The 16609-nt window shown below is 47.3% G+C and overlaps 1 protein-coding gene across 2 annotated transcripts in view; it reads right to left on the bottom strand.

Annotated features, from left to right (window-relative positions):
• Window positions 1-298: 298 nt before the first annotated feature.
• ADAM33 (ADAM metallopeptidase domain 33) overlaps window positions 299-16609 on the bottom strand; it is a 92591-nt gene continuing 76280 nt past the window's right edge. Inside the window, exons 19-24 of one of the 2 annotated variants that reach the window (XM_083398283.1) lie at window positions 15448-15595; window positions 13831-13948; window positions 11504-11755; window positions 8576-8739; window positions 7585-7602; window positions 299-4197 (exon numbers count right to left, since the gene is read on the bottom strand). In XM_083398283.1, coding sequence (XP_083254409.1) covers window positions 4146-4197; window positions 7585-7602; window positions 8576-8739; window positions 11504-11755; window positions 13831-13948; window positions 15448-15595 — 752 coding nt within the window. In that variant the 3' untranslated portion in view covers window positions 299-4145. Of the gene's footprint in view, window positions 4198-6780; window positions 6861-7204; window positions 7603-8575; window positions 8740-11503; window positions 11756-13830; window positions 13949-15447; window positions 15596-16609 lie in introns of those variants that run through there. The other variant, XR_014501816.1, reaches the window with a different exon arrangement.

Below are 16609 nucleotides of genomic sequence, written 5' to 3'. Positions count from 1 at the left end.
GTAAGAGGAAGGGGCCCGCAGTCCGTAGTTTGCCGACCCCTGTTGTAGATGATGACCTCCAAGCCATCCTAAATATCTTCACAGAAGATGACGGAAAGCTTGGCTTATTGCTGAATATCCAAAAAAGCCAAGCACCAGAAAAGGCATTTTGCTTTAAATTAATCTTTCTAATATATAGCGTTAGGATTTAATGTATTGGAACCTGTCGTTATGACTTATGGCACTTAACATTTGATGGTGGTGTAATAACTGTGATTTTAAAACTTTAAATAAAAAAAGAGGCACACGCGCACCCATCTAGATTTAAATAAGAAAAAACCCTTTATTTCCTTGTTACCCTTCAGAAGGGAAATGGGGGTTCCTAAGTCCTCATGTCGAAGGCACAAACATTTTGCGGAAAGGTGCATAGCAGAAACACTGCGGCTTCGGACCTACAGGAGCGCCGTACACACAGAGGAGAAGGACCACTTGCCATCTTTGAACCACACGTCAAAGGCAAGATCCTGCTTGCTCATCTGAAACGCCAACTGTGGCTAGAGACCACCAGAAGTTGCAGCAGAAGGCTGGTGGTCCGTTGGGGGTGAATGGGGCCTGCCCCACCAAGCTCAGTCCGCCGTCGGCCAGCCCCCACCTACCTTCCTGCGTTCATGCTAACCAACAGTTGCTCTGCCTGTCTTTTGCTCCGACACCTCGAATCCAAGGGTGGAATCTCACCCAACCTTCTCCAACCACAGTGCTTGTGAGCATTCCAATCCTTCAAGTCTCAGAACTGTCCCAATGTCTTCATTCTTTGGCTAGCTCACTGAACGTCAAAAGGAGTTTTGGTGGCATTTGCGTCCAGCTTATCTTATCCTTCCAGAGCTGTTGGTTTCTTGCTCTCTGCCCTCCCGCTCCCAATGTGCACCAGCTGGGTGCAAAATCGGCAGGCCCTCCTGCAGACCCCTTGGTGCCCATGGAGGAGAACCTCTTTTGGCATAGGTACCGCAGCAGGAACACGAGGGAAAGCCAAACCCTGGGAAGACTGCATTGCTGCCAACAGTGCATATTTGCAAAGCCGTAATTAAAGAAGAAGAAGAAAGCCTTTGGAGATTTCCAGCAATATGCAAGGCAGTGGGAGGGTGAGGGAAGGATTGTGAGGTCAGGGAGAGGAATCAGGAACTGTGCGAGGCACTGAAATCTCACCCCCTGCAAACATTTGAAACACCCTCCCTGACACAGCTGTCAACGTTTCCCTTTTTTTAAGGGAAATTCCCTTATTCCGAATAGGATTCCTCGCAAGAAAAGGGGAAAGTTGACAGCTATGCTCCCTAACCGCATTCTCTGTCTTCTGCGCTCGACTTCCCACCCCAAGCAAGTTCACTGCACAATCTGAGATGCTTGCCTTGGGTTTCCCTAAAAATGCTGCAGAAGAAGCCTTTGGACTGGGATGAGCAGACTGCAGAGTTTCACCAGTACACATGCAGACCTTGATTATTGATGCTTCTTGGGAGAAAAGCAATGACAAACCTAGACAGCATCTTAAAAAGCAGAGACATCACCTTGCCAACAAAGGTCCGTATAGTTAAAGCTATGGTTTTCCCAGTAGTGATGTATGGAAGTGAGAGCTGGACCATAAAGAAGGCTGATCGCCGAAGAATGGACGCTTTTGAATTATGGTGCTGGAGGAGACTCTTGAGAGTCCCATGGACTGCAAGAAGACCAAACCCATCCATTCTGAAGGAAATCAGCCCTGAGTGCTCACTGGAAGGACAGATCCTGAAGCTGAGGCTCCAATTCTTTGGCCACCTCATGAGAAGAGAAGACTCCCTGGAAAAGACCCTGATGTTGGGGGAGATGGAGGGCACAAGGGGAAGGGGATGACAGAGGACGAGATGGATGGACAGTGTTCTCGAAGCTACCAGCATGAGTTTGACCAAACTGCGGGAGGCAGTGGAAGACTGGAGTGCCTGGCGTGCTCTGGTCCAGGGGGTCACAAAGAGTTGGACACGACTAAACAACAACAACAACAAAAGAAAATACACAAGTCGTGAGTGGAATTGGCCTTGAATTGCAATCTCCTCCCACGGCATCCTGAGATCCAGAAACTTTCATTTTTGTTAATTTAAAAAAACCAAAGCTCTTAGAGGGTTAAGTTTTCTGAGTTCTGCCCTCATGCACTCAAAGCAGAAATGCAGGCCTTGGCTTAGCAAAGAAGAGGGCAATGTCAAGCTTCGACCATATGAGTGGTCCAGCCGCAAACTCCAATGGGGAATAACCTCTTCGCAACGCGGCGGAGTCATTCCCCAAAAGAAAAGAAAAACCACCCGCCCACTATGGTTTCACAGGAAAAAAATGTCAGTCCCTGGAGAAGGCATTGCAGCTCCCACCAAGAACTCATTGATGCTTCTGAACACAGAGATGGGTTTCATATTTGTCCAAAAGTCACATTCTCAGGCCCCAACCCTAGGATGTTGGGCATTGACTGCGGTTGTTGGTTGGAAGGGGAAAGGCACTCGTCACGGTCTCAGTGAGTCGTCTTTCCTATTTTTGTTACAAGTGGAGTCCTAGGGCTGGAGACAGGCTCAGTGAAGCCCTGAGACTCAGGGATCAGTTCATCCCTTCCAGGGACGGAGGAAACCCCAGAGAGGCAAAGGATGCTTCGTGGAGGAAGATGACCTGGGATCAACTACTTGAGCACCAAAAAAACACATCACCCATCTTGTGTTTCTCTTTTCTTTTCCATCGTTTCCTTTTTTTCTTTCTTGTTAACTGAAAGGCACCTAAACAGAGGTTGTCTCCAGCTCAGGAAACCAATGTGAGAAACGACCAGGGGTGGGGGAAATGAAATTCTCCTTTCTGGGGAGCACGCTGAGCCCCCCAACACTTCCTGAGCAGGCAAGAGGGCAGAGGGTCATCTCTCTGAGCATGGTGCGCACACAACTTCCTCCAAACTGGGGGTCACCCTTGACAGCGTGGGCAGGCTTTGGAGGTACAGGACAGCCAGACGGAAGACAGCCTGCCCTTCTCCTGAGCTTGGAGCTGGGGTGTAAGCCAAGAGCATCCTTAGATGCCACTACCCCAGGGGACGCTTGTCAGCCCTTTAGCAACTATTTCAGGATGGGCAAGCCCGTGGTCTGCTCTGGGTCTTAGCATTTGCACTTAGTGGGTTGTGCAGATTGCATGGGTTGTCTCTTCTGCAACGGGAGACACACAACTCACCGTTGTCATAAGCGTCACAAGTCTCACCACTGCCTGGAACATTGAGAATTGCTCTGTACCTGGTCAGATTATAAATCTGTCTGGTTCAGTATTACCAGTTCTGACTGGCAGCAGCAATCCTCCAGGGGCTCAGATAGAGGAGAGTCACATTTTGTCCTGTTCCCTTTTAAAACCCGGAGATGCCCAGGACTGAATTTGGGTCTTTCTGCTTGGAAACCGGACACCCTGGCAGCCAGCTGTGGAACAAAATGGCAGGCGTTGGCACCATGCGCCAGCCGAAACTGAAACCCAGCTCATGGAGCTGGGTTGTTATTATTTTTAATGCGAGAGCATTTCACCAGCTTTTCCCAACCTGGTGCCCCCACCCAGATGTTTCGGACTACACCTCCCATCAGCCCCAGCTGCTTTGCCCCAAGGGCACCATCCATTTTTTAGAAAACAGTCCCACCAAAGTTTTGTAACGCCAGCTATAAGGGGGACAATGTCCAGCACTCAGATCCCAGCGGTGAGAGAGAGACAGGTTGTGCATCCCATGAGGTTGTGCAAAACACAGAGGTAGCTAACAGCAGTCCACAGCTTGCGGGCATTTGGTGTGGATCAGAACTAGGCTCAGTGCAAAAACCTGCTTCCGGAGGTAGGCAGACGTTAAGTCCTTGATGGGCAGCGGTCTGCGAGCACGTCAAAATGAAACTTCTCCCCCAATCACTTATTTTGTCCCAAATCCCCAAAGCCAGCCATCACACAAAAGTACCATTTTTCCCCTAGGCCCAGTCTCCACCCCCTTCCCTTCTTCGTTATCGATGAAAACAGTTCCTATTTTCTCTCTTTTAAAAAACACAAAAACAAACAGTCTTTGGTAGCAAAAATTCCCCGCGTTGGCCGGAGTAGTGCAAATGAGGAAGGAGGAGCCTGACAAGGGTCAGCCGGGACTCTCGTTTCCACGGTTGTCATTTCTTAAAAGGGAAAGATGCTGTCTGGACTTTCAGGCCTGGAACGGGTCTAAAGAGGCAGAAGAAGATGGTCAGCACAAACCAGGAGGACATCAGGAGAACAAAGATGAACTGCAGAGTCCCACGTAAGCCATGTTAGCTGATAGGTTACAGGGGGAGGGAAAGCAGCCCAGCACCTAGGCTAATAGAGAACAACAAACCCCTGTGTTGCAAACTTAACACAACAAACAATACAAGCAATACAAAGACCAGCATACTAGATAGCACTGCAATTCTTATGGCATAATATACATGATTTAGTGCAACAAAAACAAAATGTGTACACCATATAACACCGGTCTTGAAAGACCTACATTGGCTCCCAGTACGTTTCCAAGCACAATTCAAAGTGTTGGTGCTGACCTTTAAAGTCCTAAACGGCCTCGGTCCAGTATACCTGAAGGAGCGTCTCCACCCCCATTGTTCAGCCCAGACACTGAGGTCCAGCGCTGAGGGCCTCCTGGTGGTTCCCTCACTGCGAGAGGCCAAGTTACAGGGAACCAGGCAGAGGGCCTTCTCGGTAGTGGCGCCCGCCTTGTGGAACGCCCTCCCATCAGATGTCAAAGCGATAAACAACTACCTGACATTCAGAAGACATCTGAAGGCAGCCCTGTTCAGGGAAGTTTTTAATATGTGACATTTTAGTGTGTTTTTCATCTTTGTTGGAAGCTGCCCAGAGTGGCTGGGGAAACCCAGCCAGATGGGCGGGGTACAAATAATAAATTATTATTATTATTATTATTAAATATTATTATTATTACTTGTAAATTCTCTAATATATTTGAAATCAAATGAACACGCGTCTGTCAATCTTTGAAAGTCCGTAGAAGTATAATAAGTCTATAGTTGAAACAAAGTAATAGATGCTATCCTGTGGGCTAAGCGGTAAAACATTTTAGGCGTTCATGGTGCCGAAGTAGTAAGTGAATAACATATTACATCTTACATATCCTTATGACCCTTGCTCCTTGTGCATTTTTCTAATCTATGGGTTGTGCTGAAGAAGATTCCAGTGAAACAATCAGATTATCCGGGATCACTGTCCTACATTGTTATTCACTTACTACTTACTACCAAACGGCCTTGGTCCTGTATACCTGAAGGAGCATCTCCACCCCCATCGTTCAGACCGGACACTGAGGTCCAGCGCCGAGGGCCTTTTGGCGGTTTCCTCGCTGCGAGAAATGAGGTTACAGGGAACCAGGCAGAGGGCCTTCTTGGTGGTGGCACCCACCCTGTGGAACGCCCTCCCACCAGATGCCAAGGAAATAAGAAACTATCCTATTTTTAAAAAACATCTGAAGGCAGCCCTGTCTAGGGAAGTTTTTAATATTTAACGCTGTATTGTTTTTAACACTCGATTGGGAGTCGCCCAGGGTGGCTGGGGAGACTCAGCCGGATGGGCGGGGGTAGGCGGGGGTATTTTATTTTATTTTATTTTATTTTATTTTATTTTATTTTATTTTATTTTATTTTTTATTTTTTTATTATTTTATTTTTTTATTTTATTTTTTATTTTTTTATTATTTTATTTTATTTTATTATTATTACAGTGGTGCCTCACAAGACGAAAGGAATCCGTTCCGCGAGTCTCTTCGTCTAGCGTTTTTTCCGTCTTGCGAAGCAACCCTATTAGCGGATTAGCGCTATTAGCGGTTTAGTGGCTATTAGCGGCTATTAAAGGCTTAAGGGATTAGCGGATTAGCTGCTAAAAGGCTATTAGCAGCTTAGTGCCTTAGAAAAAGGGGGTGGGGAGCGGAAAAAAATCGCAAGAATCGCAAGACATTTTCGTCTTGCGAAGCAAGCCCATAGGAAATTCGTTTTGCGAAGCACCTCCAAAACGGAAAACCCTTTCGTCTAGTGGGTTTTCCGTCTTGCGAGGCATTCGTCTTGCGGGGCACCACTGTATTATTATTATTACATCCTGCCAGAGGCCCGGCACCTCCTTCCCAAATCCCAAGAAGTTTCTGCCCTGCTTAGGACTCCTACGAAAAATTTCACTGCACACCACAGAGGGTACTTCTGGGTCCAATGCTGTTACTCGAGACTCAGGTGGCCTCGGTGCCCCGGAGTGCCTTCCATCAGCTTTGGCTGGTGACCCAGCTGCACCCTTATCTGGACACGGTTAGCCTAACTTCTGTCATCTATGCCCTGGTAATCTCTAGGTTAGATTACTGCAATGGGGCTGCCTCTGAAGGTGGTTCAGAAACGTCAGCCCATACGGAATTCAGCAGCCAGGTTCCTCACCAGGGTTTGAGTATACCAGTATACCACACCTGACTTAAGTGGCTGCCAGTTAATCTCCGGGCCCCAAGTGCTGGTTTTGACCTATAAATCCTTAAATGGCTCAGGACCACAATGCCTCAAGGACAGCCTCTCCCCATATGAACTGTCCCGGACCCTGCAATCCTCATTGAAATGAGGCTGTATTTTAATGTTTTAATTTTAATCTTGTATTTAAGTTGTATTTCTATCAATTTGTTTTTATACCAGGTGTTAGCCGTCCTGAGCCCGGTCTTGGCTGGGGAGGGCGGGGTATAAATAATTATTATTATTATTATTATTATTATTATTATTATTATTATTATTATTATTTGAGGCCCTTTTTTGTGTGCCTCCTCCATGAGAGGTCCAGAGGGTGTCAACACAAGAACAAAGGCTTTTCTGCAGTCGCTGTATGTGGGAGGCTTCCCTGGCGTCTTTAATATATATATTAAGACGTCAGGTGAAAACATTCTTCTCCTCCCAGGCCTTTGGCTAACTGAATAAGCTAGAGCATGGGTAGGCAAACTAAGGCACGGGGGCTGGATCCGGCCTGTGGACGGTCCAGGAATCAGCATGTTTTTACATGAGTAGAATGTATCCTTTTCTTTAAAATGCATCTCTGGGTTATTTGTGGGGCATAGGAATTTGTTCACCCCCCCCAAAAAAAAATATAGTCCGGCCCCCCACAAGGTCTGAGGGACAGTGGACCTGCTCAAAAAGTTTGCTGACCCCTGAGCTAGAGGTTTTTAAACTGTTGGGGAAGTATTGTTTTGTCTGTTATTATGTTAATAAAGGTATTATTATAATAATAATATTATTATGTCTTTTTGTGTTTTTATCCTGTAAACTGCCTTAGGGTCCTCAAAGTAAGGGTGGTATTGAAACTTAATAAATAAATGAATAGAATAAATTATCAGGGTTGTAGTCCAATGGCACTGAAGGCCTCATCCGCTTTTCCCTGGGTCCTCACTCACCACAGGGCAAGCGACCCCTGGAAGGCTTCACATGAGGGAATTCGACCCTCGTACAGAAAAGAGTTCCGTAATGCACAATAAAAGCAGCAGAAGCAAACATCAGGAGAGCAGGAAATGGGGTTTCCCCCCAACAGCAGCAGGGGCAAGGTCCTACTCACCTCTGAGGTGGCACCGGCCTGTGTGGAGAGGAAAAAACAAAGAGTCTTTGTTAATGGTTTGGAAACAGATTTTGTTGCTCCTATACCCATATCAGGGGTAGCCACTACACCAACTTTCCTGGTCTCAAGTTGGAAAATTGCCAGACTTCATAACTCAAGAACACTCTCTCAGTTATAGGACTTTGCAAGCAAGTGAACCAAGGACTTGGAAGCAAAAGACCCTCTCTGGGCTCAGAGAGAGGAGATGACTTGTAACACCTGCAAATAGTGTGTGCATGGAAAGTGGTCTATGTTGGTATTTGCCTAGTAAAGGCAACTCTGCTAAACAGCTGTTTTCTGTGCAGAGCTTAACCCCAACAGAGTCTCCAACAGACCACATAAACACAAACTGCCAAGGCGAAAAGCCCACAAGACGCTTTCTTTTAGAATTCCTAAAAATGATACAAGAACTCTTAAGCCTAGACATGGTTCCGGGGGAAACAGTTGGCCAGAACCCCCAGATGATTGCTTGATACTGCAGTCTCTGCCCATCTATATTCTTCCAACAGGACGCGGGTGGCGCTGTGGGTTAAACCACAGAGCCTAGGACTTGCCGATCAGAAGGTCGGCAGTTCAAATCCCCACGGCTGGGTGAGCTCCCATTGCTCGGTCCCAGCTCCTGCCAACCTAGCAGTTCGAAAGCACAAAAAGTGCAAGTAGATAAATAGGTCTGCTCTGGTTCACCAGACCCGGAAGCTGTACGCCGGCTCCCTTGGCCAGTAAAGCAAGATGAGCGCCGCAACCCCAGAGTCGGCCACGACTGGACCTAATGGTCAGGTGTCCCTTTACCTTTACCCTATATTCTTCCAACAGCAGCCCCCTCCTTGCTCCCACCACCCCACTTCTGTGGTAACTCCAATCCTTGCTGTCTGACTTCCTTGGTAACTTAGAGGTGCTAATGATCAAGTGGTAGATAAATGCGTTGAGCAAATTAATAGATAAACAAACTTACTTCAGCGGTCTGGAGAGGGGGCTCGTGGCATTGAGACCTGCAGGCTTGGCATTGGCTGGAGGTACCATGACCAGCAAAGCCTGACCCTGAGCTGGCGGCAGTTCTTTAGCCAGGAGGGGGTTCCCCGGGAGCGGCCGGCGTGGCGGCCTCTGCTTTGGATCGACCTAGCAGGGAAGGAAGCATGGTCAGAGACTGCCAAATGAAGAGGACAGGATCAGGCCAATGCCCCACCAGAATCCTGTTCTCACAGTGGCCAACCAGAGGCCTTTGGGAAACCAGGAAGCAGGGCTCGACCACAAGAGCAATTCTCCCTTCCTGTGGTTCCCAGCAATGAGTATTCAAAAGCGTTGTTGCTTCTGATTAGGAAGTCAAGGAATACCCAGCCTAGCCAATAGCTATTAGTAGCCCTCTCCTCATCCATGGATATATCTAACCCTCTTTTAAAGCCATCCAAGTTGGTGACCATCACTGCCTCCTGCAGTGACCTTGCACTGCTGGAATAGCTTAGTCGGTAGAGCATGAGACTCTTAACCTCAGGTTCGTGGGTTCGAATCCCACGTTGGACAAAACGATTTCTGCATTTCAAGGGGTTGGACTAGATGAGCCTTGTGGTCCCTTCCTACTATTACTATGACGCTGTGCATTTTATCTGTCCTGAGTCTTCCAACTGTCAGCTTCATTACCTGTCTCATGTAGTGCAATACGGAGAATCTCTATCCGCCTTCTCCGGGCGGTGCAAGTTTTATAAACTTCCATCGTGTCGTGAAAAGTAATCCAAGAAAAAAGCACACCAATAACTCAGGCCAATTTAAGTTTCAATAGTGGGAGTGGTCCCTACTCACAAATCAATAGTAACAAAATCTAATCCATTCAAAAGTATGTATTCTGACAAGGATTACAAACTGAAATAGAGATTACAGACTCCAACAGAGATCACAAACTCAAACTCATAAAAATATGTATAACATAATAATTCATTACAGAATTAGCGATAAGAGTTTATGAGTAGAGATAAGTTCATGTTAGTCCAGATTCGTCATGGAAGTCTTAGTTTCAATCATTGAGCAGAAGTCAGAAGTCAATTATGGATTAGAAACCAGGACAGGGCCCTGTTTTGATGTATTCACCTTCATCATCTGGAAGTATCAAATATTACATGAAAATACATTTAAATTCTAAATTATCATAAGTTATAATTTATAAAACAGTATTATATAACATTTGAAACTATTGAAACTTACATTGGCCTGAGTTCTTGGTGTGCTTTTTTCTTGGTATATTTAATAACAAGAACTCCAACTTATTTAACATGAAAAGTAATCCAAGCTGTGAACCAAACATCCCATCAGCTGACTTTGAGGACCAATCCCTGCCCACCAGGTCCTATAAAAGCACTGAACTGAGAGGTTGCTCTTCAGTCTGAGCAGGAAACTGCCCCAGCTCCTGCTGAGAAGAAACCAATTTTCCTTTAGGTCATGGTTTCCCAGAATTGGGTCCCCAGCTGTTACAACGCCCATCATCCCTAGTGTGGGGTGTAACATCACTGTAGCAGTCAAGTATGACACTTCCTGTTTGCCCAGAATGGACACACAGGGGGATGTTATTCCAGCCAGGAGGACTACCTGTCACACCTGTCTGGAGCATCTTCCCCCTGCATGTGACAGGTGGATGGGCGTGACCCCGGGAGACCCCATAAAAGGGCCGGTCATGCAGCCATCTTCCTCTTGTTGCTCTTCTTCTTCACCATTTCTTTCTTGATGTATTTTGCGGTCTGCTGGCTCTCGGCCAGCAGCACATGGGCTCATCCCCATATGGGATGAACTCAAACTCTCTGTTGTTGTTGTTGTTTGTTGTTTAGTTGTTTAGTCATGTCCGACTCTTCATGACCCCATGGACCAGAGCATGCCAGGCACTCCTGTCTTCCACTGCCTCCCACAGTTTGGTCAAACTCATGTTCGTAGCTTCAAGAACATTGTCCCACCATCTCGTCCTCTGTCGTCCCCTTCTCCTTGTGCCCTCCATCTTTCCCAGCATCAGGGTCTTTTCCAGGGAGTCTTCTCTTCTCAGGAGGTGGCCAAAGTCTTGGAGCCTCAGCATCAGGATCTGTCCTTCTAGTGAGCACCCAGGGCTGATTTTCTTCAGAATGGATAGGTTTGATCTTCTTGCAGTCCATGGGACTCTCAAGAGTCTCCTCCAGCACCATAATTCAAAAGCATCAATTCTTCGGCGATCAGCCTTCTTTATGGTCCAGCTTTCACTTCCATACATCACTACTGGGAAAACCAGAGCTTTTCTCTTCTGTAGCTACAAGCTAAAGCCTGCCTTCAGGGAACCTACTGTGAACTGAATGTAAGGAAACATCTTATTACAGTGGATGCTCAGGTTGTGAACATGATCCGAGCGGGAGGCACGTTCGCAACCTGCAGCATTCACAACCCGCAGCGCCACATCTGTGCAAGTGCGGGTCGCGATTCGGCGCTTCTGCGCATGCAGAAAGCACAATTTAGTGTTTTGCGCATTCGCAAGCACCGAAACCTGGAAGTAACCCTTTCTGGTACTTCTGGGTTCATCGTGGTGTGCAACCCAAAAACGCGCAACCTGAAGCGTCTGTAACCCGAGGTATGCCTGTATTTTTAAGAAAAGACTGTTGTGTCTTTATTCAAAGGGGATTTACCAGGAACAAATCCAATCTGGACAAGCCAGACTTGCTTGCTTAAGTAAAGAGATTCAAACGAATTTACCAACTCGCTTCCTGCTTTATACAGGTGAATGTACTCTGCTACTGATTCACTAGCATGAGTGAGGAAGGATAATATTTAATCAATATATTCTCTCCTAGTATCCACAACATTCCCACCCTAGCTAGCAGGACCAGTGGTCAGGGATGAAGAAAAGGGTGGACTCCCCTCAGGCCTGTTCTGGACTCACCAACGCGGTCCTGATGGGGCTGGTGGGAAGAGGCTTCTTCGGCGGAGGGAGTTTGTTTTGCGTGCTGAATTTCGCACCAGCGGCCGCGGCGGGAGATTTGTTGAAAGGCAGCGGAGGTGGCCTGGAAGGCTTGAGGTCTTTTGGGAGAGCAGCAACCGGGGCAGGGGCAGGGCGGAGAGGGCGGACCACGTTGACCGGGTGGGAAGCGCCTTGGAGAGGATTTGGTTTGGGTGGGAAAACACCCCTTGTTGCCTGTAGATTGGAGAGAGAGAGAGAAGACAAAGGTGGATTTCGCCCTCGTTTAAGGCGGAGGCAGTTTCCGCAGTTCCACAGAGCGAAGGTGCAAATGAGCAGACACGATCCTGTCCCCTCCCCTTAAAGGTACAGGTACCCCTGCCCGTACGGGCCAGTCTTGCCAGACTCTAGGGTTGTGCGCTCATCTCACTCTAGAGGCCGGGAGCCAGCGCTGTCCAGAGACACTTCCGGGTCACGTGGCCAGCGTGACAAGCTGCATCTGGCGAGCCAGCGCAGCACACGGAACGCCGTATACCTTCCCGCTAGTAAGCGGTCCCTATTTATCTACTTGCACCCGGAGGTGCTTTCTAACTGCTAGGTTGGCAGGCGCTGGGACCAAACGACGGGAGCGCACCCCGCCGCGGGGATTCGAACCGCCGACCATGTGATCAGCAAGTCCTAGGTGCTGAGGTTTTACCCACAGCGCCACCCGCGTCCCTCCCCTCCCCTTATGAGCATTTATTTAAAAATCTGCACATTTCTAGCGGTTTCTAAATTAGAGTTGGGCATTGTGGAGGAAGACCGCCTGAGTCGACAGTCTGATAACCAATCCCCAATTTGCGGCACGGTTTCAAGGTTGCTTACATCAAGATTTGAGGAGCATACAACCTAGAAGCTTTTCTTTTGGGAATTACAGTGGACGCTCGGGTTGTGAACGTGATTTGTGAGGGAGGCACGTTCGAACCCGCAGCGTCCGCAACTCGCAGCACTGCGGGTTGCGATTCGGCAATTCTGCGCAAAGCGCGATTTAATACCTGTCCGCATGTGCAAGTGCCAAAACCCAGAAGTAACCCATTCTGGTACTTCTGGGTTTTGGTGCATCCATAACCTGAAAACACGCAACCTGAAGCGTCTGTAACCTGAGGTATGACTGTATAGGGACGGAACTACCTAAACTGTATAGAATTCTATTTACGTACACTACTACAGCGGCAAGAATGTTACTTGCCCCAAAATGGAAAGAAGAAGAAGTCCCAGTAAAGGAAGAATGGAATACAAAAACTTATGGAAAATGCGGAAATGGCAAAACTCACCGGAAGAATAATAAATCAAGGTAACAAAATAAAAGAATGGAAATGGTTTATTGAATATATGCAGATAAATTGTAAACAGATAAGAACATTGGCAGGATTATTATAATAACCTTCAGTCTCACAAGAGTATGTATTTAAAGTGGATGAATAAACAAGCAAATCAAGTTGATTTGGATATGCAGAAGATATTAAAAATAAATTTAAGGAACCGAGGAAAGAGGGGGAAGGAAGTCAAGTTTCGAAATGTTAAGGTGGTTGTAAATTTGATGAAATGTATTAATCTGAGGGACTATGAATTAGAGGGACACGGGTGGCGCTGTGGGTAAAAGCCTCAGCGCCTAGGGCTTGCTGATCGAAAGGTCGGCGGTTCGAATCCCCATGGCGGGGTGCGCTCCCGTCGTTCGGTCCCAGCGCCTGCCAACCTAGCAGTTCGAAAGCACCCCTGGGTGCAAGTAGATAAATAGGGACCGCTTACTAGCGGGAAGGTAAACAGCGTTTCCGTGTGCGGCTCTGGCTCGCCAGAGCAGCGATGTCACGCTGGCCACGTGACCCGGAAGTGTCTGCGGACAGCGCTGGCCCCCGGCCTCTTGAGTGAGATGGGCGCACAACCCTAGAGTCTGTCAAGACTTGCCCATATGGGCAGGGGTACCTTTACCTTTACTTTATTAATCTGAAAAGTACACACACAGAGAGAGAGAGAGAGAGAGAGAGAGTGGTACCTCTGGTTGCAAACAGGATCCATTCCAGAGGCCCGTTCGCAACATGAAAAGAATGCAACCCACAGCAATGCGTCTGCGCACACGCGGGTTGCGATTCACGTTCTGCGCATGCGTGTGACGTCATTTTGCACTTCTGCACATGCGTGAGTGGCGAAAGCCAGAAGTAACCCTTTCCGGTACTTCCAGGTCGCCGAAGGACGCAACCTGAAAACGCTCAACCTGAAGCAAACGTAACAAGAGGTATGACTGTATATATAAAACATTTCGGGAGCATACTCACTTGGCTGGAACTGCTGGCCGCAGTTTTATTGGAGAAGGAAGAAGAGGAGGAAATGTCTTGCAAAGTGAAGGCTGAGTTTGAATGTCCCTGATTTGCCTTCCGATTGACAGCTCCATTCCTGCCAGGAAAAACCAAAGGGAATGGAAGTTAACTTCTGGCAAATGGGGGGGGGGGCTCCCTCCAGATCTGTACGGAGGAGGAAGGGAGAAAAAGAGAGAGGGGGGAGAAGGACAATGGAACCTTCTAACAAGGCCCACCTGAAACTGGGACAAATGCAAACTCTGAGCTCTAGAGTGCCCACCTATGGCCGATTCGCACTGGAGGAATTTGCACCCGGGAGCTGTGCAGGACCTCCCCAGAGGCACCAGTGAAAGCTTTCGTGGGCACTGGGTTGACGACCCCCGGTCTATACACTGACTCCCAGCAGCCCTCCGTGTTTTCTTTTTTTTATATAAATATTTTTTTTTGGTTTACAACAAAACAAAACAAAACATACATTATTTTCACATTTCACATTTCAATTTCCAAGTCTTTGATTTTGGACTTCCTTCAGCTTTTCCGTAAATCTTTCGTAGTCCCTATTAATTTCTGCATTTCCTTTTTTAACCATTGTCATTAGTTATATTTTTCCCTCTCATTCCTTTTAACCATGTCTCTCGTTATATTCACAGTGCTCTTTTAAAACCTTCTAGCGTTATTTGACCATCACTCATACTCTCCAGATACTTAACAAATTTCCCCCAGTTTTCTGTAAACTTTTGGTCTCTTAGGTATCTAATCTTTCCAGTCATCTTATCCAGTTCAGCATAGTCTAACAACTTAGACCTCCAAACTTCTATTGTCGGTATTTCCTGTTGTTTCCATTTTTGTGCCAATAACACTCTTGCTGCAGCCACTGCATATTGGAGAAATTTACTGTCTTTTCTCTTAATTTCCTTTCCCAAAATACCTAACAGAAAGACCTCTGGCTAGCCCTCCATGTTTTTAAGCAGGGGACATGCCCAGCCCTGCCTGGAGATGCAGAAATCGAACCCAAGACCTTCTGAAGGTAAAGCAGAGTACAGTAGATGCTTGTGTTGCGAACGTGGTCCGTGCAGGAGGCACGTTCGCAACCCGCAGCGTTCGCAACCTGCAGCGCCGCTTCTGCGCACGCGCGGGTTGTGATTCGGGACTTCTGCGCATGCGCAAAGTGCGATTTAGCGCTTCTGCACATGTGCGACAGCCGAAGCCCGGAAGTAACCCATTCCAGTACTTCCGGGTAACCCGAAAAAACACAACCTGAAGCGTCTGTAACCCAAGGTATGAGTGTATGGACCTTTCCCAGATGTCTTGGTCTCTGTGCAACGAGAGGCTTATTTCTATTACACAATAGTTTCCCTTCAAAGGAAGAGGCAGCCGAGAGGACGAAAGTGGACGTCCACTCTAGAACAGGGTTTCCCAAACTGTTTTGGGGCTACCGTTCCCATCATGCCTGACCACTGCTCCTGCTAGCTAGTGGCGATGGGAGTTGTAGTTCAGAAAAACAGCTGGAGACCTAAGTTTGGGAAACTCTGATCTAGCGCAAGGCCTAGGAAATCCTGAGAAAGAGGGGAGGCAGCCTCCTGGGTCTCTGCTCACCTGTAGGTCTCGTGGCTCTTTCTTAAGCCTTTGAACCACTTGTTGAGCAATGAGCTTTCCCTCCGGTAGTACCAATAGAGTCCAAGGGACAAAGCCGGCAAGAACAGGAAGAAAAAGAGCAGCAGGATGATCAGGACGGCTTCGTGATCTGTAGGAAGAGGCAGAGGAATAGGAAACGGTCATGAAACCAAGGCGCATAAAGGGATGGGCTTGGTTTATGACACAGGTTGTCAATCTAAGCCATGCATCGCAGGGGGCTGGGCTAATGATGCTCGGGTCCCTTCCAAGGCTACAATTATAGGATTCTATGTCGCGCTGTGGTCTAAACCACTGAGCCTCTTGGGCTTGCCAATCAGAAGGTCGGCGGTTCGAATCCCCGCGACGGGGTGAGCTCCCGTTGCTCGGTCCCAGCTCCTGCCAACCTAGCAGTTCAAAAGCACATCAAAGTGCAAGTAGATAAATAGGTACCGCTCCGGCGGGAAGGTAAACGGCGTTTCCGTGCGCTGCTCTGGTTCGCCAGAAGCGGCTTAGTCCTGCTGGCCACATGACCCGGAAGCTGTACGCCGGCTCCCTCAGCCAGTAAAGCGAGATGAACGCCACAACTCCAGAGTTGGTCATGACTGGACCTAACGGTCAGGGGTACCTTTACCTTTATGTAAAACAACTGCAGGCTCAGGAGCAGGGGAATCTTGTTGCAGCTGCCCACATAGTATATCACTGGGTACTCAGTAAACCACTGCTCCTATTTATGGAGGCTCTATTCTGCTATCGTCAGAGGAACTTCACTTATTGGGTTGTTTTTGTTAAGTATTTCATGGTTTTATATCTTGATTTTATTCTGTGAACTGCCCTGAGACCCCCCGGGTATAGCGTGGTATATAAATTCTAATTCTAATACTAATTCGAAGAAGAAGAAGAAGAAGAAGAAGAAGAAGAAGAAGAAGAAGAAGAAGAAGAAGAAGAAGAAGAAGAAGAATCTATTTAGAGAAATATTGTAAAATTAATGAATGTTAGGAAATGTTGGAATGAAATTACATGACTTTAGTAGAAATATTATAAGGAGTTAAGTATAAATAAATTTTAAGGTTTTGATGGTAAGATAAGGTTAAAATAAATTAAGACAACTAAATGATAGAAAGCAGTGAAAGACGGAAAGGATTTG

The sequence above is a fragment of the Podarcis tiliguerta genome (genome assembly GCF_965153285.1).
Source record: "Podarcis tiliguerta genome assembly, chromosome: 9".
Taxonomy (NCBI): domain Eukaryota; kingdom Metazoa; phylum Chordata; class Lepidosauria; order Squamata; family Lacertidae; genus Podarcis; species Podarcis tiliguerta.
Note: the sequence above shows the minus strand (reverse complement) of the source record. Positions and strands in the feature narration are given on the sequence as shown.